This window comes from Lepidochelys kempii, chromosome 2 (assembly GCF_965140265.1).
Source record: "Lepidochelys kempii isolate rLepKem1 chromosome 2, rLepKem1.hap2, whole genome shotgun sequence".
In the NCBI taxonomy this organism is placed as follows: domain Eukaryota; kingdom Metazoa; phylum Chordata; order Testudines; family Cheloniidae; genus Lepidochelys; species Lepidochelys kempii.
The window spans coordinates 205,800,826-205,828,123 of record NC_133257.1 but is presented as its reverse complement, the minus strand read 5'-3'; the positions used below and the strand labels follow the sequence as shown (position 1 = coordinate 205,828,123).

The 27,298-nt window shown below is 40.8% G+C and overlaps 1 protein-coding gene across 5 annotated transcripts in view; it reads right to left on the bottom strand.

Moving 5' to 3' along the window:
- Positions 1 to 27,298, bottom strand: part of CPVL (carboxypeptidase vitellogenic like) — a 97,548-nt gene that overhangs the window by 59,818 nt on the left and 10,432 nt on the right. For all 5 annotated transcript variants that reach the window (XM_073333608.1, XM_073333606.1, XM_073333607.1 and 2 more), the window contains exons 3-8: positions 22,246 to 22,452; positions 20,838 to 20,956; positions 13,497 to 13,611; positions 11,721 to 11,779; positions 11,050 to 11,126; positions 8,413 to 8,479 (exon numbers count right to left, since the gene is read on the bottom strand). In XM_073333608.1, the coding sequence (XP_073189709.1) occupies positions 8,413 to 8,479; positions 11,050 to 11,126; positions 11,721 to 11,779; positions 13,497 to 13,611; positions 20,838 to 20,956; positions 22,246 to 22,435 (627 nt within the window). In that variant the 5' untranslated portion in view covers positions 22,436 to 22,452. The remainder of the gene's footprint in view (positions 1 to 8,412; positions 8,480 to 11,049; positions 11,127 to 11,720; positions 11,780 to 13,496; positions 13,612 to 20,837; positions 20,957 to 22,245; positions 22,453 to 27,298) is intronic.

Below are 27,298 nucleotides of genomic sequence, written 5' to 3'. Positions count from 1 at the left end.
TGCACAATCTACTGTGAGCAGCATCTCATTCTGGAGAGTCAGAACTGGCCTATTTTGTAGGTGGAGCTTGGAAGAATTCCACAATTCTTTTCCTCCCAATTTGACCCCTGGATTCATCTGACACAGAAGCATTGCCAATACTGTCAATCATAATTAGATTAAAATAGACACCAATCAGAGCAACTGCGAGATCGTAAATGTTGAATCCAAGTAGGGACTCAGTGACAATACCTTTAGGAAAGGTATACATGTTTAATACTACTTCCTGGTACTCTAATCACTCTTTCCCCTGCCCTCTCCCAGACCTTCCATCAAAAGCATCTATCCCCTGTTCAGAATACCGTGAGGACTCTAAACAATAATTAGCATCATCAGATGCAAAAAACAAAAACAAAAAAAAGCCTTTTGCCTTCAGCTTGCTAAGAAGCCTCATTCCTTCCTCTCAGACAAGAATCTGATCACAAATTGGGGCTGAAACTGGAAGCAATGCAAAGGCAGTAGCCTTCCCCTTCAGACAAACATATCACCCATCAGCTTCAACCTATTCTGTCTCCCAAAGACTGATCACCAAAGCCCACCACCAAGTCATGTCCCAGGTACATCAGCTATTCTGTCTTCATCCATGACCTGGCAAGGCTCCTCTGTGACAAACAACTGACAAAGCAATGGGATAAGCATGCAAGATCCAAAGGAGGTATTTTCTCTGTTGAAGGAGTTTGGCTGTGGAACATGCATCTAGAGGCAAGGCTAAACTCGAATCTGGCCACCTTTAAGGCTTTTGAATACAGCTTTTCAACTATAATAAGATTGTATGAGTATATTTAATGCCATAATGCTAGGGAAGGAGAAGAACAGAAGAACCCATGAAGTAGACACAAAAATTTAAATTCCATCGTACCTTCAGAGGAAGGAAGAGACAGAATGTGTCTCAGATCTATGAATGTATTAGTCGGAAGTCTACTTATTCATATAAACCTAACACTGTAAGTTCCTATAGCACAGTTTCAGGTAGATTGTAAAATATGGACTATTTAGTACCACTATAAATTACAGTGGTAACATATTTGTCTGGTGCCAGACGGGTGTACTATACCCTTTGCAGTCAAATGATCCAGCAAGACTGAAATCTAAATTTATGCTAACTCAATGAAATGGACAGCACATGGTGAGTAATGGGGTAGGCAAGTGGACTGACAGAGTATCTTCGTTTTTCCACAGAGAGCAGACTGCATGTTTTACTTTATGAAAAACACTTGTTTAAGTGTCCTCGGTGTCGTAGGCTGTATTTATTCACCTATTCCTATGAAAACTGGAAAACAGACCATCCTGAAGTGCAAAGAATAATAAAACTAGCCTTCTTGAGGCTAGTGTCAGGCACGGTCTCACCCACACTATCCTGTAATTTTTTTTTTAAACAAATTTCTGCAGATTTATTATGCCCCTGCCAATTGTTATTAGCAAAGAAATGGCTTCCCCAGCTAAGAAGTCAAACTGGAATCTGCCCCCTTCAGAGACAGTGTAGTTGCAGAGAACAAAACTATAACGAAAACTATGTCCTTTGAGCAGAATTACACATGCATTAGCAGTTACTATTGCTAGAGGATTTACTCTGCCACAGCTCTTTAGATATAGTTAGTTACCATGCTGTCGATGAAGTGACCTGTAGCTCACAAAAGCTTATGCTCAAATAATTTTGTTAGTCTCAAAGGTGCCACAAGTACTCCTTTTCTTTAGGCAAAAGAGCGGTCTCTAAATATTACCTACCTACATAATGGAATTCTTTAAAAAACAGACAGCCTAAGGGCCCAAACTTGCACTAGTGAATTACACCAATGCAAATCCTTGCATGGACACACATCTGGTTAAATCTGTGTTCTATCACTTTAGCTTGCAAGGGCAAGCTTGACTACAAGTATTATATTTAAGCCAATTTAGTCAAAGAGGTTCAACTTTATGCATAGGCCAAGGGTGAAATCTTGTCTCTATTTAACTAAATGGGAGTCTTGCCATTGACTTCAGAAAAGCCAGGATTTCACCTCAGACCTTTATGACCAAACAGACAGTGAGGGAAATGGGTGGGGGGAGCAGAGAGAGAAATGTAATTAGAAATAGAGAAACTTTAGACAGAGAAATGTATAGCTTTATAATCTGAAAAGCCATACTGTCAACAAAGTTTGGGCCCAGACTATTTGGCATGAAATGTCACTCAAATTCTTCAATTAAAAGTTAAATGAAGCAGACATAATAGCTACCATATTGCTTCTTCTAGACGGACCCTAAAATACATAGTGCTTGTTTACTGAAAAGCCAGATGGACTGTGCCCCTCCTGCTGGCTGAATAGTGAATGGTTCCCAGAGCTATAATCTACATAACAGGGGTTCTCAACCTTTTTCTTTTTAAGCCCCCTCCCCAACATGCTATAAAAACCTCCATGGCCCACCTGTGCCACAACTGTTTTTCTGTATATAAAACCCAGGGTCGGTGTTAGAGGGTAGCAAGCTGGGCAATTGCCTGGGGCCCCATTGCTCAGACTTCAGCTGCAGACGGTGGGGTTTTGACTTTCTGCCCTGGACCCCAGCAAGTCTAACACTGGCCCTGCGTGATGGCCCCCCTGAAACCTGCTCATGGCCCCCAGGGAGCCCCAGACCCCTGGTTGAGAACCACTGCTATAGAAAATAAAGCTCATGCTCAAATAAATTGGTTAGTCTCCAAGGTGCCACAAGTACTCCTTTTCTTTTTGCTATAGACCAAAGAGCCTGCCAACACACTTGTACGTGCAAACAGATTTTCCTCAAAAAGAACCTCAGAAAAAAAATACAGTTCAGAGAAGAGTAAAAAACAAACAAGCCAATGTACTGTCTGGTTTAGGCCCACACATTATTTACTACTGTATTACAGCAACATTTACAGGGCCCAAGTGAGATCAAGACCACTACCCCATGTACATACAGTCCCTCCCCTATAGAGCATGCAATCCAAACAAACAAGAAAATATTAAGTGTTTTCCTCATAGAGAATCTCTCTAAACTTACGTTGCCAACAGATTTGTTTGAAATATCCCCTTTTCAATGAGGCACGTACGTGAATGACTGCATGTTCACAAGCACATGGCTTGCAAAAGCCCTAAAAGCACACTGCTCTGTGCATGCCTAAACAGACAAGAGAAGGAACAAGCACAGAGCTCCTCACCCATCTGACTGTGGTTCATTTGAAGGTTGACTTGTTATAGCACAAGACCCAGTTTGGTTTTCTGTATTCCTCCCCCACCACGAATGAAAATAGCTTTCCAGGATCCTTTTTAACTTGTATCCCATTATTCCTAAACCTCTTAAGTCCATGCCTTTCTTTTACCTTCTTTTTTAAGCAAGACTAATTGAAGCATGATATGTTTATTTTCTCTTATGAAGTTACTGTGAAAAGGGCAACACCAGTACTTTTAGTGAAAATAAACTGTAAAGGTTCTGCGGCCCGCAATGCACAGGAGGTCAGACTAGATGATCATGATGGTCCCTGCTGACCTTAAAGACTATGAGAATATGGGCATTTTAGAAGTTATTGGCAATTTTTTTACAAGTAGATTATAGTATTATATTTTTAAAATAAAATTGCAAGTTTCCCTTAAATGCCAAAAAATATTACAGCAACCAGCAACTAACTTAACCTAAGGCATGACTGTTCTAAGCAAAATTGATGTCTCCAGAGATCAGCACTTAGCTTTTTTCTATAATGCCAGTGACTATAAAGTAGACCAGTAACTCATACTGTAGGTACACTCCACAATTCATTTAGTCCCATTTTCAAAAAGGCTATAACTTCAAAATTACATGAGCAAAAACTGAAGTATACATGTAAGTTGCACTTCCATGAAGTTTTAGGCATCCAGCTACTCAATTTGCATGTGCAAAAATGTAAGCATGAAAAACTGCTCATACAAGAATTTGATAGCTCAGACTGCCTCATTTTGAAAATCTGACCCGGAGCCGACACTCCTTTTTATGTCCCACCACATACTTTGCCACTTTGTTTTTACCTATTTCATATCTAATGCACAGAGCCAATAATCCACAATAAAAACAGAATTTTGTCCTTTTGAAATTAAAGTGGACTTTGGTACAGAATTTTAAAATCAGATCCTAACAATAGTTAACAAAACTTGGCAAGCACAACCAAATTTAATACAACACAGCAATCTGTCGTAGGCTCATATGTAGAGACAGCTTTCTGATTCTATTTAATTTAAAAGTCAAGTCCTTAAGTGGCTGAATAAAGACTTAAACAGCTTTCAGAAAGGATTCCGAGTTTAAGTAGTTTGAAACACTATTCTCCTTACATGATGCCTCAAGCTTTATGATTAAAGAGAATCAAGGCCAGTCAGAAGGAACAGAGGAACAATACAGTATTAAAGTTCATTGAGTGCTTGTTAATAAAGGTGCCAGAGTAACAGCATTAAAGACAGTCCATGTGTATAATACAGGCAGTGGTGGTACTGAATCTCTCATTCCTCACCTAGGAACCTCAAAGGTGATAGATGATTGCTTGTATTAGATGTACACTCAACTTTTGGAATATGGATCCAGGTGGTCAACAGGAATGCAAAATACCATAGTTCATTTTGCAATGTCAGACTAATAGTAACTGGACTTCAGCCACTTACTCATTTCACAAAAGCCCGTCAAGAGCCATTAAGTGTGTAACCAGATTTCTTGCTGAAGAAAATAGGCACTGTCAGGGACTAGGGTCAAAACTTTTATCTTTAGCCACTCAAGTTCAGATACCTAGAGTCATATTTGAGCACAATGTAAAACTACAATCAAATATATCCCACACAGAGCCTCCTTAGTCAGGAAAGGGAGAGGAGCAGAAGACTCAGCCTACAGAACTTCTTCATGCAGACCTAATTTACCTGGGAGGTACTGAAATTGTGATGGGTGTTGGAAAACCCTACAACAAATAGAAAAATAAAGGGGGCATTTCCAGACATATTGAACACCCTCAGCCCCTACGAAGCTCAACAGGAGTTTCATATGCTCAGTCATCATGCCGTGGACTGGTGCCCAAGTGTGGATTTTGGTGCCTAAATTTGGCACCCAAGTTTGAAAGTTCCTGTCCTAGAAAAGAAAAGGGCTCCCAAATGCAAATACCTAGCAGATGATCACAAACCATGACACCACAACATTATCTTGGTATGTCATCATTAGTACTAGTGATTTTATTTAAATATGACATCTACAATACAGAAGAATGAACAATAGAAAAACAATAGGAGTTACAAGCTCAGAAAGGGTCTCCAAATACAGAGGCATATCTGATCTCCCAGCCAGAGTGCCAGTTGATTCACGGATGGTTATCTGCAAGAGAGGGAATCTACACTCCGACTTTTCTGTATTCTGGAAATTCCTTGTGCCAGTAGGCCTCTGGGGTTTAATTGTGATCTCCAGAAGCATAAGCAGCTTGGACAGAAGATGGTGAGGCTGCACTTGGAATCTCAATGGTCTGTAAGCCTACATATGGTTCTTGTACAAAATATCTACAGCCAAGCCAAGAGATTTTACCTGCCTTCAGCCATAGACATCATGAAGAACCATACACATGAATTTTTTTAGGATACCAGACATTCAAGACATTTGCTCCTCATCCTGATTAGTATCTACACTCACACACTATCCTTCTGTCACATAAGAGCTCTCTGCCTGCCAACCTAACAGTGGAGGGCTACAGGAATTTCAGCATGGGAGAGACCCACATTACTATTAGTCTATTCTCTTCCTACTTTTAAGTGACAACTTAATGTTTCCTAAGGTATTTATTAATTTGACCTCACATGGCCCCTGTGATAGAGGAGTCCAATCCCCATCCAGAGGTTGGCAGGGAAGACCAGTTGCTTGCTCTGAGCATAGCGATTTGCAGAGTAAGGAGGCTAAGCCTGCTTGTATTCCTATCAACATACCACACGAAGACGTACTAAAGAGTTGGGGCTGGATTCTGGTTGCAAGAATTGGGAAGGCTCTGCTGGGAAATAGCTGGAGCTAAACTCACTGAAGTAAGGAAGAAAGGATGATAGAGTTGGTTCTCTTCCATTCTGGAACCTGGATGAGACGAGCCAGGCTTTTGCCTTTCTTATACATTTAGTCTCCATTTTGGCTAAGAGACTCCTGCTTCATTTGTGTTTGAGCCTTGAGGCAGGACATACTTGCAAAACTGAAAAGATGTGTAACAATATAAAAAATGTTTAGACCCTTTCCTGCTGCATGCCACAGCCCTAAGCACCCTTGCCCTTTCTCTTAGAGCAAACCACTCCCCTCCCTTAATTTCAGTCACTGTGAATTGTATGCAGGTGCTCTTTTGATATGCAGTAGGCTTTCACTATATTTCACATTTTCAGCTACACTGCACAGTGCTTCTGGGAATCTTTGCCATGGAGAGGCAGTGATTCACAAGAACATTTAAAAATAATGATTCCTGCAGATTAATTAAATGCAGATGGAACTCTTTTTAAGTAGGTTTTACTTTTGAGCCCTGTGTTATCAGACACTTCTCTCTCTTTAGTGACATTAAAGCCATCTGGTGTGCTCGAAAAGTCAGGGTGGAGGAAAAGACTAGGAAGACAGACATTTATTCAATCCTAGTCATACAGCTTAGAGGCATGCACTAATTAAAGTTCTGGTACATGTATCTTCATGGGTCATATATCAAATGGACAAAGGTTTTTGAGAGGAAAAAAAGCCTACAAACTTTTTAGTTTAACAGATAAAAATAGTTATAACCCCAAAGAAAAAAACCTGTTCTGCACACACAGTCTCTCTTAGGAGCTGAACTAGTCATGGACATATTTTAATTTCTTGACCTATTTCTTAAGTTTTAGGCAGTTATAAAAATTATTAATAATAAATAAGGTTTAACATAGCTTAAGGGCAAATAAACTTTACACAGCGAGTGGTGCACTGGCAACTCATCAGGTGTCATGCCTGATCTGTAGAGTTCATGCCATCAAACAAACACACAATACTGGTCAGGACTTGCATCTTTGTTAACAGACTGATAGAAATGCCTTTGAGTTCCACAGCAACAAAACCTGCCGATGATCAGTTTTTGCCTGATTTTGAAGTTACAGGACAAAGAAAGCCAGAGGCCATATTTGGTTCTCTGACTGCACTTTGGACAACTCAGCTGGCACATAATGGTGCCAGATTGAAGTGCATAGGGACACAGGATAGGACTTCATTCTACACCTCTCTGATTAAATAAGTTTTTATTATTTACTTCTAGTGGGCACTGTAGAGCTCAGACATCTAGGAGAGAGTGAGCTTATGCTCAAGCTTTCTGGCTCACGCATCTGAATTGTTAGCTACATACCAATTACTGTTTCTGTTGGTTATGCACAAACCAAAGAAAGCAAGCAGGGCTTTTAGCTCCCTTGTGTAGTATGCAGGGCTGAAAGTTATGAAAGCCATATTTTTATTTGTTGACTGAGTAAATCTATTATGAAGTCCTTAAGGGAAATTAAACATGGACCCCTCCCATGTCATTTTCAAAGTTGTTTTTTCTGCATTTTAAAATTGTAGATTAGATTGCCAAAAAGCATCATCTGAAAATAAAGTTCACTAGATGCTTCCATTCAAGACTGAAATTTGTCTCATTGGAGAAATTAAAAGTTCCTGCTGCAAAAATGGGAAACTACTGTTACGAAACTGAAGGTGTGCAAAAGTTTGCCATTAATTTTTCATGGTGTTAAAGCAAAAATAAGTCATAGGAAAGCGCTGCAGTTAGAAAGATCAGATCCTTGCAGGACCTTAATCTTACTAGTATGAATGCAGTGTGTATGGAAACAATAAACCAAAGCTTTTCCATCCAAAAGTTAGCTACAGTATGTTTTGGGAAATTAGCTGATGACTTGTTTCCATATACTTCCAAGAGAAAGATCCCATTAACAGACTGTTTTTCAGAACAGTGTCTGGAAAGGGATATATAAAATTAAGAAAAGGATATACGTGCCTACTGTTCCCTGGATATACATAAAGGAGAAATATACACATCTTTTTAAAGTTACTATTTGATCATCCTGAAGCAGTAAGGACAGAAAGTGAAAAGTGTATATTTAAGAGTGAAATATGCCAGTATAAAAGGTAAGAAACAGATATTGGTATACCTAAAGAATTACAGTATATTTCAAAAAGCTTATAGTCTGCTAAGAAAGACTACAAGCTTTACATGAGAAAAAGTGATTGCTCCACTTCACTCCTCTCCTGAGAAGAGTCAATGTTTTCTTTTCCCCCGCCCATCATTCTGCTCACTGGCCTCTAAGTACTCTGCTGTCAGAGTAAGGGCACTGAAGATTTATTCTTCATGTTCACAAATAATTATGAAGATAGACAGTTTTCTTGAAAGTAAAATAAAAAGTTATCTGAACTCACTTCTCCTGTAACATAGAAGTCATTTTTCTGATAGTCTGGAAATAGCTGGAAAAACTGGATGAGTGCACTGAAATATAAATAAAAGTATAAATCAGGACTACATGGAAATTAACCTCACCCCAATTAAGCAACATCATTTTAAAGTAGATTTACTCCAAATACACAGCAGAATCCCATATGGAGTTTTATAGGATATGTTTGTTAGGATTAATACTCTCTCCATTAGAAAACTCATATCACTAGGGTCTATGGGTTTTTTTGTTTTTAAACCTACTCTTCATTTAATGAGCATGTCAAATATATAGTTCTGGACTGAGTAATCTTCTGCTCCAGTGTTCACAGAGTTTCTGGAAAATGCAGCAGATTTAGAGATCACAGGTCATAGCATTTTTAAATTGACCCTTAGAGAGTAAAAGTTTTTGAAACACCATGATATTTAGAAATTCCTGAATCATTTGAGAGAAGTTTGCATAATGTCCACCCATGCATTAAAGTTTAACTAACTTTAGTTTTCTTACTTCAATCTCAGTGGAACTTCATTTTGACAGTTTCAACTGATGAAGCTAGGTCTACAAACCATGGAAGCTATAAACCGCACTGTCAAAGGAAACAAAGCAGTCCTTTCAAAGAAGGCAGAAAGAGGAAACTGCAACTGCCTTTGACTTATGCCCAAGCTAAGAAGGGTGCGGTCTTCCCTCTGAAGCGGTGCCACAGAATAACCTACAGACACCACTGTGATCGTAACTGGGCTCCCAACACTTTGAAGGTACAAGGGTCCATTACTAAGATTATAAGAGTGAGTAAAGTTGCTAACACAGTAGGCAACCACCACCAACAAATAAATAAATAAAAAATGAGAGGGTTGAAGTTTCATAGGCGGCTAAAAAAATTGACCACTACTGCTCAATTTCCTGTAACTAGACCCAAATTTCTGATGAAGATTTTAGACCTTCCTTCCTTCCCCTCGCCTCTGAATTGCAGGAAAGAGGGTGGGATGCATGAAAAATGTGAAACCTATAAAGGGACAGCTGAAATCAGTTTTCTGCACTACCCTTTGATTAGCTGTTCTTCAGCTTGGAAAGCCTGAAGCTAAAAGAACTAAAAAATAGCTATAAACAATGGACGCTTTGAATTAGCCTCTCTTTATACATGTCATGCAAAAGGAGATGTGTCTCATGCCTGCAGTAAATAGCCACATAGAAGGTCAGCTGGAATTTGTAACAAAGTCCTAGAGAAAAAGCTAACAACAAAAGACAGTTCCAAAATGTATGAAATTACTTCTTGAATTCCATATTAAAGCAAAGATGTCTGCCAGTTAAAGAAGTAAAATATTTACTATGGGAGTAACACAAACAAAAAGGTTTGGTGCTTCAGAGGAAAAGAAAAAGCTGCAGCTTCATCAAGCCAGGTGCTACGCACTCTGGCCCAACTCAGCAGAGCACTTCAGCCTGGAACAGCAAAGTGTGTGCTTCTGTGCTCAGCACCCTCTAGGATCAAATTCTAATGCTTAGGAATAGAGAGAGACATGCATCCCTCACCAGATTTTGTGGTAAAGCAACTATTCCTAATACAAGGTATTCGGTGTAGTCTTCCACCCTTCTAAAGATTCTGTTCTGCAAAAGGACCAGTGGAAGGGTAGGATTACATTTTTACTCTATGTAGGACATAAAAACAAACACACAAAAACCTCTCAGCAATAGGTCCTTCTCTACAGGGGCAGGCCACCCATTCTGAATAAATTATTAAGATTCTCCAGCCCTGTTCCAGCACCAAAACCCATGCAAGCAGAACCCCACGATTTCATGGAACCCCACTGAGGTTCCCCTCTACAGCTCTCAGTGCGAGATCACAGACTAAATCTTGATTTACTTTGCTCTCTTTAGCAATGTGTATTGGCTGAGGAACCTCTGGCAACAGTTTACTGATGAAGGACTGGGAACAACAAGGACAAGAGGCTGCCTAGCAAGAGGAATGTTTTAAGACAGACATTTGGAAACCAGCAATTTGAAGAAGGGGGTGGGGAGGCCATTTTAAAGAGCATGAGCAGAAATCAAGGAAACATTTAACCAAAAGTGGCTATAAAGATTATAGGGCGCAAAGGAATGGAGCAAGACATGAAGAACAAATAAAGCTCAAGAAATTCTGTTATGGCCCCTACTTCCCACATCTAGGCGTTACAGGGATCAGGACAAGGTACAGAAGCATACTCAGGCTGGCAATTTTTCCCTCATCTTTTTGAGTCCCCATCCCTCCCCCTCCACTAATTTCTCCTTAAGTGCTTTTTTTAAAATTTTGTTTTGTTAAATATACTGGTTACTGAAACAAATCACTGAGTGAACTTAAAGTTCATTCCTGCCCTAGAGAGGTTACTGAATGCAGCAATATTCCCCATATATGCTCAAATTGGGAATCTCTCTAGAACTAGAATGAACTATAAGTGTATCCACTACATATGATCCTAATGTCATGTAAAAAATTCCTTGAAATAAAAAGGAAGAAAACAATTCTTATCTGTAAATGCTCATTAAAATGATTTTAGAAGCTGGCCACAAGATGTCAGCAGTGCTAGCTTTGGGGACATAAAGATGAACAGGAATGAACACAAAGAAAGAAATGGAGTAAGGTGGCACAATTTACCTGTATAAATCTCTTCCTACATCATCTTGGTTTACTGCATATCCCGTATCATCAGTAAAACTAAAGCCAGTCCCAACCTGATAATGAAATGAAAAATCATGGGATTTGAGAACAAAATTGCTTCTAGCTCCTTAACGCTTTTTTTGCCATGTGGCAAACCAAGATTCTGTAAAGTATATGGTTTCTCTCAATTAAAAAACTGTAAATTAGGTTAAAACTAATTAGGGCATTTAAAAAGTAAGAAACTTTATTTTTGCACATTCTATGCTCTTTTCTGAGTTAGTGATCTCACCCAATGGTGCAAAATAAACCCAAACTTTCTTCTTGGCAAGTACGAGAAGAGTGGAATATATCCTTGATCCTTTTATAAAAAGCAAAATTGCTTTTAAGTGCACATTGTTAGTAATTTGTAAATCAGTCTATACTACACCCCGTCACACTGTAGAATGAAGAGAGTCTTCCAGTTGCACACAAAGTGATGCAACTAGCATTTGTCACATGTAGTTCTGTCTCTCTTCTTCTACAGGTCTAAAGAATTGATTACCACGAAAACGGTTTAAGAATGGACCCTGAAAGGAGAATTATCAAGGCACCATTTTAAAAGTATACATAGTTAACTTTACAATATAGACAATACACCTAACACACACACTTTCATATTTTGTACTTACTGGATTGTCAATGTAAAGCATGGAAAATTTAGATGTCCAAGGAAACTTCCGTTTAAACACTATTAATAGAAAAGGCATTGCTGTTAGCCATCAACACTTAAGCTATATAATCAAGGAGTTATGCTGTGAAAAGGACTAGCAAATAGCAATACAAAGTTCTCACCATTTATCTCCATCCCAGATAAAGATAAACATGTTCCTATAACTATTTCAATGGCACAGGTTGGAAACAGCCATAATACTTGATACTAATATGGCTGTGAAAAAACTAAACAAGCTATTGTATTTTGCCAGTACATTCCATATTATAGATGGGGCTGGTAGCACCACCCATTATTAAGGTTGCCTGACACTTCCCCATTATAAGTCCATGTTTTCAGTTGCTTATAACTTTGCCAGAATAACCATTCTGGATGAAATTTTCATGCCCTGTGTCTGCCTTGGCTGATGACAGAAAAGATCGATTTTTTTTTTTAAAATCAGTCTAAAGTTTCAGACAAAACTGGTTCAGTTGTTTCCGAGAATGAGGCTAGAGAAAAATACATGGTTTTGTTCATGTTAAAAAATTCTGACAACCTATTGTGAGGCAAAAATATATCACTCTGCCATGCTGCAAATCTCCTGTATGGCAAAGCCTAATAATAAAAGCAGGACATTCCAATTTTTAGGGAGTTAAAGTAAACCAATTTTTTTTAAACAGTTTCATATGCTTCTGCCTATCTGGGAGAATCAAGGAAGTACTTCAAGAAGGGATGTTCTTAATACAGTCAAATCATGTTACAAGTCTGATCTAGTAAGATTCAATCAGATTTCCAAAGCATACAGGTCTTCTGCATTTTCTGTCCCTGATCCAGCAAAATACACACTTAGCTCCATTAGCTTCAACAGGATCATGCACGTATGTTGCTTGATCAGGGTCTATCTGAACCAGCATTTTTGAGATTTAACCATTTTCTACCCTCATCCTTCCAAAGACAGACAATTGCATAACTCCCATTACTTTTGTATGTTTAGGAGTTAAGCTCAATGCAACTCTTTATGTTGCATGCTAAAATCTAAGCCCTTTCCTTTAAAAAAAAAAAGAAATAAAGAAAGAAAAAAGTTCAGTTCTACTTCCCACACTTTTCACAAAACAATGGTTATTTCCACGCTGAATGAAAAGAGAAGGCTTATTTTGGTAGCAAGATGACCAGAAAGTTATACGTTTTTAAAAATTATATTCTTAAAACTTTCTTAAAGCTTTACTTAGCTTTCTGTGTTGAAATACATTCCCAAATATGTACAAAACGAACAGTATCAGAAGATAAACCGAATAGTTTTCAAATTACCTCAAAAGGACAAAATTAAAAATTGCTCTGGGTCACACATGCACAGCAATCAGCATACAGAAAAGATAAAATAATTCCATGCCTATAAGTATGTTAAAACTCTTCACTGCAAGGTGTAAAGCAAAGGCTATGTCTACGCAACAGAGCCTATGCTGGCAAAGCCCCCTAGTGTAGACACAGTATACACCAACAGAAGTAGTTTGTTCCACCAGTGTTGGAACACCACCTCCCCAAATGATGATAGTTATATTAACAGAAGCATTCTTCTGTTAGCAGAGCTGCATCTACACTGGGCGGTTTGTTAGCATAGCTGTGTCAGTCAGGGTTGTAGTTTTTTCACACCCTTGACCAGACAGCTATACCAATTTAAGTTTTAGGCGTAGACCAAGCCTAAGTAATAGAAAAAAAAAAGTCTCTCCAGAATTCACAGAACACAAGCAACACTTACATCTGAGATTCTTGTCGACAACATATGGTCCATGTTCAACAAAAAGCCCGAACATTGATGTTCCTCCTGGTCCACCCTGGAGCCAAAGAAGGACTGGGGCATTCTCTGGCTGCACCTGTTTAAAGAAGAGACAAGAGAAATAGACACCATTACATGAGGGGCTGGTCTACAATACCGCTTAAGTCAATGTAACTTAGTGCTCTCCCGTCAGCATAATTCATCTTCACCAGACGCACCACATTGGTGCAGCTGCACCTATGCAGTGCAGTAGTGTAGACTTGTCCTGTGTGAAAAGAAATACACATTATTTGTTACCCTCAGTGACAAGAATTGGTTTTAGCCTTTCCGAATCATTAAGGGTCTGTCTATGCTGCAGCTGGGAAGATGTGATTCCCCATACATGTAGACAGACTTGCACTAACTCAGCTCATGCTAGCAAATTGAAAATAGAGTAGTGTGGATGTAATAGCACTGGTGGCATCTTGGGCTAGCCACCTGAGCTCAAATCCAAGGTGTTGGGCAAGCACGACTCAGGTGGCTAGTGCAAGCCACCATCAATGCCACAGTGTCCACAATGCTATTTTTAGCAGGCTAGCTACAGCTAAGCTAGCATGAGTCTGTCTACCCGGGCTGGGAATCATACCTCTCAGCTTGCAATACTGATATACCCCGAGTGTCTTACAGATCTCTCGGATGTTTCATTCTTGTATGGATGATTTGTCTATAGGGGATGTTTGCTCCCAAAATAGCTACTGCTAGGGAGAGCCAGACAGCCTCTACCAACAGTCAATGGGCAAGCTTCAGAAATGGTGAACATGAAGAGGCAGGTTTCAAAGCCTGCCATTCAAGAAGTAAAGAATGATTGGGACTTATCTTGGGAGCAGGTGGAAGAAATGGAGACTTGATAAGTAGCCAGGACATAGTGGGTTGCAGAAAAACATGGAGTTGGGGGGGGGAGAGAATTAAGAGTAGTTATCATTATTCATGATTTGCTCTGCAATCCTACCTAGTGGCTCTATTCATTGATCAGGGCCTCCATGTACAAACACAACAAAAAGTCAGTCCCTGCCTCAAAGGGCTTAAAATCCAAGTGTAAGACAACAGATCAAGACAAGGGGAGCATAAGATAACAATAAGAAAAGAATAGTCAATTGTATGGCACAGAGGAGCAGGTGATGAGAACTGAAAAATGCTCATTGTTAGTTTCACTTAACTTTTCCTAGCGGATTTCATTTTATTCACACTAGCAGAATATTTGGGCTCACAGTACTGCAGGGAAACGTTTAAGCTATTTTCACCAGGGTTTTAAATTTTTTTCCCCCTTTAGGCAAAAACTTTCAAAACAGAAGGTATCATAAGGTCATGATGGTTTACAGCAGACCATCGCAATTTAATAGGAATAGGATTTCTGAAAAAGTTTTCTTGATTTCACCAGAACTCCAGCATTAAGAACAAAATTTTCAAAAGTGTCTAAGCCCCATTTTCAAAAGTGACAAACCTAGGAGCCTAAGTGGCACTGACTTCAAAGGTGCCTCTTTGGAAAATGGGACCCAGGGCAAAAAATATTCAAAAGTGCCTAAATCTACCATTTCTTTATCAAGAAGGCCAGAAGAACCTAGAAACACACTATGAAGTGCCAAATACACTAATCTCTTTTAATAAAGTGTCTTCTACCAACAGAAGAAACATCATTTAAGGACAGCTACTGATGATATTAATGAGTACATATTCAGTTGGACTTCTGTGGCAGCTGTTCACTGAATTCTTCTGGTGCCCCCTACAGGCCATTTTTTTAATTTGCTGAAAGCAAAAAAGGTTTAAGAAGTTTAACTCTAGATGGTTTAAATAAAACCTACTTAGTACATTTTTCTTTCACTCTGCAGCACTAAAATGCTTCTTTTGAGTAACAGATATAAAGAACCGTTGACTGGTTTCTCCAGTTTTAAGTAGCAACCCTCCGTTAGAGACTCCTTCTCAAGTCAATTCTATATAAATAATGCTATCCAAATAGGAGGATCGGGAACATGGCAGGTTATTTAACAAGAGTATTCAATGTAGCAACAGTGGGGTGTCACAACAGCACCCAGGATTAGTGGATTTTAAAGCCATTTTACAAGTTAATATTGTTAGAGCACATCCTTCTTAGCAGTTGTCTATTGTTATTCAAAGAGCAAAGTTCTCTTTCCCTAAGATATTCAGAAGTTAACTCTTATTAATAAGGCTTAAAAAACCATGATGCAATGGGACTTGTCGCCCTGATGGCCTCAACTTTATCTCCATTTAACTTCACTTTTCTGAGATTTTATTATTTGTACTGTTTTCTGAAATCCATCCTGACAGGGGCCTGCTGATGACCTACAAGCCATTTTTCTTGTATTATACAGAACTCTCTTTCTGGTAACTCTTTTCAGAGCTTCTTAAGGCCCCATTTTATAGACATCCAGGCCCAATCCTCAGCAGCTATAAATTGTCTTCATGCCATTGCAGTCAGTGGAGCATTTCAAATTTACATCATCTGAGGATTTGGCCCCTGGTTTGTATAAATGGACAGTGCCTCTAAAATCAGAAAATTAGTCTGGGAAAAGACGGTTTCCCTGAAGACTTGGGGCAAATTCTTGGTCCTACTAAAGACCATGTCAAAACTCCCATTAACTCCAACTGGGTCAGGATTTCACCCACTGGGTGGGTGTTGATTGTGCAACAATAGATGCTGGAACATTCTTTCACAGGAATCAGAATCATAGAATATCAGGGTTGGAAGGGACCCCAGAAGGTCATCTAGTCCAACCCCCTGCTCAAAGCAGGACCAATTCCCAGTTAAATCATCCCAGCCAGGGCTTTGTCAAGCCTGACCTTAAAAACCTCTAAGGAAGGAGATTCTACCACCTCCCTAGGTAACGCATTCCAGTGTTTCACCACCCTCTTAGTGAAAAAGTTTTTCCTAATATCCAATCTAAACCTCCCCCACTGCAACTTGAGACCATTACTCCTCGTTCTGTCATCTGCTACCATTGAGAACAGTCTAGAGCCATCCTCTTTGGAACCCCCTTTCAGGTAGTTGAAAGCAGCTATCAAATCCCCCCTCATTCTTCTCTTCTGCAGGCTAAACAATCCCAGCTCCCTCAGCCTCTCCTCATAACTCATGTGTTCCAGTCCCCTAATCATTTTTGTTGCCCTTCGCTGGACTCTCTCCAATTTATCCACATCCTTCTTGAAGTGTGGGGCCCAAAACTGCACACAGTACTCCAGATGAGGCCTCACCAATGTCGAATAGAGGGGAACGATCACGTCCCTCGATCTGCTCGCTATGCCCCTACTTATACATCCCAAAATGCCATTGGCCTTCTTGGCAACAAGGGCACACTGCTGACTCATATCCAGCTTCTCGTCCACTGTCACCCCTAGGTCCTTTTCTGCAGAACTGCTGCCTAGCCATTCGGTCCCTAGTCTGTAGCTGTGCATTGGGTTCTTCCGTCCTAAGTGCAGGACCCTGCACTTATCCTTATTGAACCTCATCAGATTCCTTTTGGCCCAATCTTCCAATTGGTCTAGGTCCTTCTGTATCCTATCCCTCCCCTCCAGCGTATCTACCACTCCTCCCAGTTTAGTATCATCCGCAAATTTGCTGAGAGTGCAATCCACACCATCCTCCAGATCATTTATGAAGATATTGAATAAAACCGGCCCCAGGACCGACCCCTGGGGCACTCCACTTGATACCGGCTGCCAACTAGACATGGAGCCATTGATCACTACCCGTTGAGCCCGACAATTTAGCCAGCTTTCTACCCACCTTATGGTGCATTCATCCAGCCCATACTTCCTTAACTTGCTGACAAGAATACTATGGGAGACCGTGTCAAAAGCTTTGCTAAAGTCAAGAAACAATACATCCACTGCTTTCCCTTCATCCACAGAACCAGTAATCTCATCATAAAAGGCGATTAGATTAGTCAGGCATGACCTTCCCTTGGTGAATCCATGCTGGCTGTTCCTGATCACTTTCCTCTCATGCAAGTGCTTCAGGATTGATTCTTTGAGGACCTGCTCCATGATTTTTCCAGGGACTGAGGTGAGGCTGACTGGCCTGTAGTTCCCAGGATCTTCCTTCTTCCCTTTTTTAAAGATTGGCACTACATTAGCCTTTTTCCAGTCATCCGGGACTTCCCCGGTTCGCCACGAGTTTTCAAAGATAATGGCCAGTGGCTCTGCAATCACAGCCGCCAATTCCTTCAGCACTCTCGGATGCAACTCGTCCGGCCCCATGGACTTGTGCACGTCCAGCTTTTCTAAATAGTCCCTAACCGCCTCTATCTCCACAGAGGGCTGGCCATCTCTTCCGCATTTTGTGATGCCCAGCGCAGCAGTCTGGGAGCTGACCTTGTTAGTGAAAACAGAGGCAAAAAAAGCATTGAGTACATTAGCTTTTTCCACATCCTCTGTCACTAGGTTGCCTCCCTCATTCAGTAAGGGGCCCACACATTCCTTGGCTTTCTTCTTGTTGCCTACATACCTGAAGAAACCCTTCTTGTTACTCTTGACATCTCTGGCTAGCTGCAGCTCCAGGTGCGATTTGGCCCTCCTGATAACATTCCTACATGCCCGAGCAATATTTTTATACTCTTCCCTGGTCATATGTCCAACCTTCCACTTCTTGTAAGCTTCTTTTTTATGTTTAAGATCCGCTAGGATTTCACCATTAAGCCAAGTTGGTCGCCTGCCATATTTACTATTCTTTCGACTCATCGGGATGGTTTGTCCCTGTAACCTCAACAGGGATTCCTTGAAATACAGCCAGCTCTCCTGGACTCCTTTCCCCTTCAAGTTAGTCCCCCAGGGGATCCTGGCCATCCGTTCCCTGAGGTGCAGCCCATTCTATTCCAGAGTCTCTTTGCACCTCCCCCACATCCTTTTGAAGCATCATATGTCCAAAAAAAAAAACCAAACAAACAAACAAACCAGAAAGCAAAATTTACCAATTTAAGATTAATTGGCTTGCTTTAGACCAAATACCCCTCATGTTACTAGCTGCTGATCCAAGCATAAACTTTTCAGCTTTTTCCAGCCATGTTCTAGGTTACCTCTTTAGGAAAGAGGTTTCTCTTGGAGGTAGTGAGAAGCCTTACAAGACTTGAATGATGGTTTAGTAATTTTGAGACATAACATTCTTTCCACACTTCATATATTACTCTTTCACGGTGGGATATTAGGCATTTTAGAGGTGTTGGCATAACTGGCCCATTTAATTGCTTACTAAATACCCAACGGGTGAGGAAAACTGGCAGGTGTTTAAGTCTCAGTGAGGTCCAACAACAGAACAGGGACTATTGGTTGGCACAGCAAGAAATGAAATTAAGTAAAGGGTGGAGAAAGATAAGAGAAAGGGAAATGCTAAAGGAAGAATAGTTTGCTGAATATTTTGAATTTGGGGATGGGAAGAGAACAGGTTACACCCTGAAAAGCAAAGTTCGTAAATATGTAAGGCAAAGCATTTAGATACCACTTTTCCTAACTTTAGTGAAGTCAACTATTCTGTGAATTTTTTCTTCAGTTCTTCCACATCCCCTGTAGCAGAATGTTTTTCTTGTTTCAACAGGACAATCCTCCGATACCTCACCCTCTTAACAATGCTTTTTCGGGGCCAGGAAAGATCCTAACATACACTACTTGGCAAACCTGAACCTAAGGAGTATAACTCTCTAAGTAAGTTTTATTTACATAAGTTCTTGAGAAAGAGACCAGATGTCTCATCAGCCACCTGAAAAAGTCAAAACAGCTAGATATTAATTTTGTGAACACCCAGCTTTGTAGCACAACAAGGGAAGCTACAGCAAAACAGCCAAAATGCACAAGGCCAAACATAGTATGCACGAGTCAGAGTAGTCAGTTACATCAATGCATGGAGCAGAGTGATTAGACAAATAAATGTAAAGATTTGCATCTGAAGAAGTGTTTTTTTAACCCATGAAAGCTTATGCCCAAATAAATCTGTTAGTCTTTAAGGTGCCACCAGACTCCTTGTTGTTTTTGTAGACAAATAAATAGCTATCTAAAATAGAAGACTAAGTAGTTGTAGACACTAACTTATTTTCAACAGTGACAAAAGTCTGGATAAGCAAACTTTCTGAAGTCAGTCAAATCCATACAATCACTATTAACTATCACAAGTCCATGCTCTGAGATACGGAACTAATCTTGGTGACATCGCCTTGCCATATGTCTCAATGCCACTTCCCCCTTTAGATACGGGCATGATTTAAAAATTAAAACTCCATCATACAAGCTGGTACAGCACATCAGTATCCTCTCAGAGCAAAAAAATAATATAAAGCTGGGCTAGTTGATTTTAGGTTTGGGCGGGGGGGGAGTTTAGTAAATAAACCATATACACCTGTTGGAGATTGCACACGTCATCCATCCTCTCAAGGGATTCATTTTGCTAACAGTTTGGAAAATATCAGCTCTCTAAGGTTCAATACTATATTTCAATACAGCTTCCCCTATATTCTCTAGTAATTTCAGAATATTAGATGAATCCCCCTGCAATCTAATAGTTAATACTGAAGGCCAAGATTAGAAAGTTATTTTCCCCATAAAAAAAAAAAAAAGGTCATCCAAGATTTATTTTTAAGAGAACAAAGTTACAATGACAAGCTTTCTATCCTATACATGATGAAATGGGCATAATTAGAGCTTGGAATAATTCTCAGCTAAGGAACAGATTGACAAAAGTCCAATCTATACAGGAGACATAAGGTCACAAACAAGAAGGCTAGCGAGATCAAGGACAAGGAAGAGAATAGTACAGTGTGGGTAAAGATACAAAAAATTAATTAGCAATAACAAAAGTGATAACCATTTCAACCTCACTTCAATCTGTTGCCGGTTTCTATAAAGTTGCTTTAATTAGGAAACCCCCTCTAGACGCAGTTTCCCTACATTACAGCAAGTTTGCACAAGTTTGATAGATACCACACACACACACACACACACAGATCTGGGATCAATTTTGGACTTCAAGTCAGTCTACAACCATTTCAAGCCAACCTGCAGCCAACTAGAATGCTGTGGCTGGAGGAAAAGAAGGAGGTAAAGTACAAGCAATCATTTCAAGAGGAATTTATTGTGTTGTCTGGCTACCATTAAATAAATGTTCACCCTTATTAAATAGAAGTTTATGTTTGGCTTGTGTTATGCCTAGCTTTCAAGGTAAAGTACTGCTATCCTGTAATGTCAGCTTTCTGTTGTAAATACACTAAGCAATGCCATAAGTATGGGGGGAAGAGGGCTGTTTTGTTGTTTAAATGGCACAGGAGTATTTCATCTCAGTAGTACGTTTACCTCAGCAGGGAAGAACCAGAAGAAGAGATTGCTGTTGTGAGTCTTGTTCACTGTGAGATAGCCAGAGTAACTCTTCACATTTACTCCCTGGAGAGGGCCAACCAAACTTAACTGCCTTCCTAGAGAGACCAAAAAGATTCAAAAACAAGCATTAATAAAGAGAATGGTATTCAGGTTAACATGTCTGTCATTACAAGGAATAAACCCAAGGACATACAGATCCCTTACTGACCAGAAAAAAACAGCCCACTATCCACTCCCCTCCCATAGCAAATACCACCCCTCAAGAAGCCATACTTCCTGGAGCCTACCCTTTCTCCACGGGATGTGGAATGGGAATTCATCACTCTGAAGACCTCAATTGTGAATGGGAGGCAACATCCAAGAGCACTTCTGGTTCTCAAAATTTCCACAGCCTGAATACAGAAATGCCTCCCTTTCCCTCAGCGTTAAGGATATTAGCGGGATTCTAAGATGCAAAGTTCCAAACTGAAACTTTCCAAAGGCTGGGATGATTCAGATTCTGTGTGCCAGGTCTAGAGATAAGCCTCAATTTAGAATTTACATATATCTCAATTCTACATTTACTACAAACACACACGTACAACAATCAGGGGAAGAGGAAGAACACTGATCCCCTTACTAAAAATCAACGAGTAAAACAGATACAAGAAAAGCAATGGAGTTTCTCTCATCAATCAGGCCCTCTCTCGGATGCAACTTTTCTTGTATGAGATGCAACATCTGAACCAGCTTAGTCACCTCCTACATCCATGTCGTTTGTCACATTTGTACCAATCTAAGTGAACAATTTTAGAGGTGTTAAAATGAGATTGCGTATTAACTAGTGAGATTTTACTCATCAAAATTCTTATTCTTTTATCTCCGTACTTCTCAAGGCACTTCCACAGCAGAGGGCTATAGTTAGGCCTCAAGTTTCTAATACCTCATTACTTTTAAAAGACTATTTTACATTATGTTTAGTAGTATTTTATGTAGCATCACAGCTAACTAAATCTGCACTTGCCAAGCGAACAGTTCAATGTCTACATGGGGATAAAAGCCCCGCAGGTCAGCTGACTTGGGCTCGGGCTGCCGGGCTAAAATTTGCTGTGTAGAAATTCAGGTTCAGGCTGTATCCTGAGCTCTGGGACCCTCCATCCTCAGAGATTTCAGGCGCCAACCCAAGCCCAAACATCTATGCAGCAATTTTTCAGCCCCGGAACCTAAGTCAGCTGACCTGGGCCAGCCACAGGTCTATTTGTCTCTGTGTAGACATACCCTATAGCTTCCAAGCTTCAGTAATCGACAGCTGTTCCCAATCATTAGGTGCAAGTTAGTAAGGTTCTACAGAAAGTTTAGAAAGAGGTAGGTTTTCTAGGCAGGTAGTTTGTAAACTTCTTCTTACCTTCCTCAGTTCTCCCACTTTCAATATAAGGGGTAAGGAAGAGTGGGTGCCCTGGGTCTCCTTTTGATGGTGTGGAACACTTGATCCTTCTAAACATGCTGCGAAAGGCACTCCATTGTTTATGAGCACGACCTAGCTCGAAGGTCACACTCAGGGTCAGCAAAGTCAGCAGAACAGTCGCCTTCCACATTTGGTCATTTAATTCCTCTAGAAAAGAAAGCATACCACAAGTCAGATACAAAAAGGAACTTGCTGCTGCAATCACTGTGTTTTGCTTAATGGTTTCTCGTGTCATAGTTTTATCGCCATCTTAACACACTATTAGGAATCCTGTAGGCACCCATTATCTAATATCTAACGCAGAACAAAGCACTTTCACTTCTTTAAGTTGTTCTCACTTCCACAGCAATAAAGCAGAAGTGTAGAGTTGCTGCTGTCTTACAAGCACAAAGCAGACAACTTGCACTACTGAAGGGGACCTGGAAAGCTTTCACAAATATTCTTAAGAGGCAAGATCCCACCTCAGTAATATTATTCTTAAACCAGAGAGCGGCCCAAACTACAGAGTACAAGTCTTGCTCTTTAGTATCTTGAACTTTGGAGTGGTTTCCCTCTGGGATATTGGCTCAGGCCCACACCCACATCAGAGTTAAAAATGTGATGTTTGCATTTTAAAAACAACCTACATACAAGTCCTATGTACAGCATTCAATATTGTTTCTCCTTCAATGGTTGTAAGTACAAAACCCACAAAAACAAGGAACAAAACACCAACACAGAAAGCAGACAATAAAAGTCAATCCCAGTTGCCCAGTCTGAGAGAGGGCCTGTGTGAGAAGCAGGGGCTGCTTGAAAGCCTCTCCCTGCGGAAGCCTGGGGTAGAGCTGTTACTTTCCTCATGGCAGAGCCCAGGGAAATAGCTGAAGAGAGGATGGGCCAAGGACTAAATCCCTGTGACCAAAAAGGAAAAAAAGAGCTGCATGAGCTCTCTGAGGGTCCAATAAAACAGAGTGAGCCCAAACAGGGCTGGGGCAAGAAAATAGTAAGCAAGCCACGGACATCCTGGCGATAGTGTGAACCCTTGTAGCTGAGCAGTGAACCAGCTGCCTGGAACTCTCTCATTAAGGGATGGGCCCCAGGACTGAGACTTGAGAAACCCTGCTTTCTCCTATGTAAAGGGTGGAGGCCATTTTGAATGGTATTTGAAGACCCAGAAGGAAGATCTTATATGTTACTAAGATTTGCAGCACGCTGTTATATACAAAGGGGAAACCAAGGCAGTGGTACATCTAAAAAGATTAAGTAGAGATACCAACTCTCTTACAAGCATGTAGTGTACCTCAGGAGCCCAATTACAACAGGTTACAGCCCCCCCCCCCCCCCACACACACACAGAGTATCCCTTGGAATTAAAAAAGAGACATTACATAAGAAACAAAACATAAAGAAGTGCAAACATTTCAGCCCTCTGTCTCAGTTTTACTGAAAAGTTAATATACATGTAAAGATATAAATATTTACACAAGCTGTTACATTTAGGTCCCCTTCCACATTGGGGCTGGAGCCATGTTAGAAGCAGCAGTTTAAAATCGCAAGAGATACTGCTTCCTTACACAGGCCCTCTGTAAATATAGACAAGGCTTAAGAGACCAAAGTAAATCAATGATAATTCCAGTTGTGTTCAGAGATCATGCAGCAACAGAACTGCTCTCTAATGCAAAAGAAGTTTACCCTAGCTCTAAATTGATTTTCTTGTATTGCAGATTTATGACAAATGAACCTTTACTGTCACACACATCTCTGCTAAGAACAGAATGACCTCAGAATGCTTCCTCTTACCCTTCTTTCCAGTTTTAACCCTAGAGAAAATCACTGCAGAAGAAAACTGATGCTTTTGCTTGGATTTTTGTAGCTGCTTCAATTCAAGTTTTTCTTCACTATTTTAAGTCATTCATTTAAAGACCATAATATATTTAAGTACATGTACTTCAATGTTCTTGAGACCTTCCTGCAAGGCAGATGCTAATAAAAAGGCCCCACTAATCGTAACATACAGGAAGTCCTCAGAATTTAAGAACATTTAAGCACACTTCAAATTTTCCCCCATGTGAAAAAAGTTCATGGATCCTACTGAAAATCCATTATACAAGGACAAAAAGTCAGTAGTATATCTTACAATTGGTTTCACATTAACTGCACTCCACTCTACGGAAAAGAAGCATTTAAAAATGCCTGTGATCGAGAAAGCTTCCAGCATCCATCAAGCTCTCAGGATAACCAAGTCTACTTTTGAAGTGCCAAAGGGTACCATGTCCTCCTACCCAAGCTACTTCCAGTGGTTGCGGTGCTCTTGCTGACCCCCTGTGATAATGCAGCTCTGTTTTTGAAAGAGAATGCCAGATAGACATTTTACATGTGAGGGGATTTAGTCGTCAAGCTAACGCTAACTGGACACTGTCTGGGCACTGATCAAGAGGAGCCTGGAAGGGCTCAACACAGTTATACAACTGCACTTACTCATGCAAATAGTGCCATAAAAGGGCCCCCTGGGGTTTCTCACCCAGGTGGGGAAATCTGACTACACCCAGTTATTTACACTGGGTGTCTTCAGCCCAGGCCCCAGCTCCTTGCAACTTGTAAGGGCCCCTGGCCCTTTGCAGGCCTTCATAAATCTCTCTAGCTTACCCTGGGAGTTCTCTGCACTCTCTGTAGGGTTGGAGTGAAGGGCTCCCAACTCTGGGCTCCAGGTGTCTCCCCAGAAAGGCACTTCTGCTCCTTTCCCCCCAGCTGACTGGCGTTTCTTCCCTTTTAAAGGCCTTCTCCTCCCACACATGACTGACAGGTCTGGAACTAGCCCTGCACCCAGGGCATCACCAGTGTGAGGTCTATACACCCTATCAGTCCCATTTAGCAAGCCACTGCTAGTCTACTGTAGGGTTGCCACCTGTCCAGGTTTTACCCAGACGGGTCTGTTTTTTGGCTTCTGTGTTTAGGTTGCCTTTTAGGGTTGCCGGGTGTCTGGTTTTGGGGACCTGGCAACCCTAAATGGCACCGGAAGCAAAAAGCCCAGTTACCACAGGGCATAGGGAGATGCCAGGTCATTAACCCATGCCAGCCCCTGCTCAGACAGGGCTACCTCCTACTTGCAAGGTGGCCCGGGGGAGAAGCAAGAGACGTGGACAAGGCCTTGGGGAAGCGGTGGAGCAGGGGCAGGGCTGAGGAAGAGGCAGGACAGGGTGTGGGGCTTCGGGAATCCAGTTACCAGTAATTAGAAAGGAGGTAACCCTAGTCTATTGGGCTACTACAAAAAGCAATATAGGAGGACTTTGCCATCTCCATACGAGACCTTTGCCATTATCTTTTAACTATTTGCATGTGTGTGGTGTGGATTTATATCAACAACCAGCAAGCTGTTTTTGACAGAGGAGTCTCAGTAAGTGCTACCTTGGGACAACAGAATACATGAGACAAGTAGTTTCTAGGATCCAAATCGGCTACTTTAACATCACTATAGGAAGCTAGTGATGTCAAAAATAAAGATGAGGTAACAGCTCACATTGATGTTTAAGTAGCTAACCTAATTCCAGCTCTTTATAAACTGATGTTCTTTTCAAATGTGTTTAAAAAAATTAAAGTGTTCAGTAAAAAGATTAGCTTTTCAGTGACAAATCCATCTAGAAGTATGTTGAGTTACTTTGATGGAACAAATTTATTAGAGGCCAAATTCTTCAAAGCAGAGCAATTCACTGCAAGTATTTTATCCGACCCTCGAGCTCCCGCTCCACCCGCCCGGTGCTCCCCCGCCCCCGACTCACAATTCCCTCGATGAGCACCATCTGCCGGCACACAGCACCACACTATGCAGGTGCGACTTCACTGCGCTGTTTCCGGGATCGGAACCCCACCCCTACACAGCAGCCCACCCAATCCCCTCCTGGTCTTCTATGGCCCCACCCTCGAAACCACCCAGGGGCTACACCTGTCCCAGCTAGGGTGCCTCAGCCTGTGGTGGTGCCTGGTACGGCCACCTTGGTGTCACCGCCGGCAGGGCACCTAGGAGTCCCCAGTACCTCCCCCTGTAGAGCCCCCCCATAAGCCCCTCCTCAGTAACATTCCTTATAGAGCCCCCCACCCCCATACTACACCCCATAGAGTCCCCCTTTCCCATCAGGCATTCATGACCTGCCATACAATTTCCATACCCAGATGCAGCCCTCAGGTTTGCCCCCCTGTTATAGCTATTGTTTCAGGCTGTTTGAAGACTCAGACATCTTTTCTACACTGGGAAAATGAGGTTTGTCTACCAAACATGACAGCTAATAAGTTACTATACTACTACCACCTGAGTATACTGGACGTTACGTAGTGTTTTCAACATGTTAATTAATACAATAGCCAACACATTTTCTAAACATGGAGGACGGGAGTAGAATTCAAAATTATCTTGATGATTTCAGAGGAATTCTCTGTTATCAAGAAGACGAAATTTAATCCAGACAAGTGCAAAGTACTGAACTACTACACTTAGGAAGGAAAAAAAATCAAATACACAAATACAAAATCTGAAATTGCAGACTAGGCAGCTGTACTACAAAAATAAAATAAATAAATAAATCTGGTGGGCTATAGAAACCACTAACTGAATGAGACAACAGTGTGATGCTGTTGCAAAAAAAGGCAAATGTCACTCAGATGTATTAACAAGAGTCATATTTTTCCACTCTATTCAGCACTGGTGAGGCTCAGCTGGAGTACTGTGTCCAGTTTTGGGCATCATACTTTAAGAAAGATGTGAACAAATTGGAGAAAGTTCAGAGGACGGTAACAAAAATGATAAGAAGTTTAGAAAACAAGACCTATGAGAAAAGATTGAAAGAACTGGAACATGTAGTCTAGAGAAGAAAAGGCTCGGGCAAGGCAAGGGGGAAAACAAAACAATTTATTTTTTAAATCAGATTTTTTATTAAAACTGGAATTTTTCATTTAAATTAAGTACACTTCAAAAAACCTATTTAAAATTAAATTTGAAATTGACAGTTTATGTTGAGGTCTA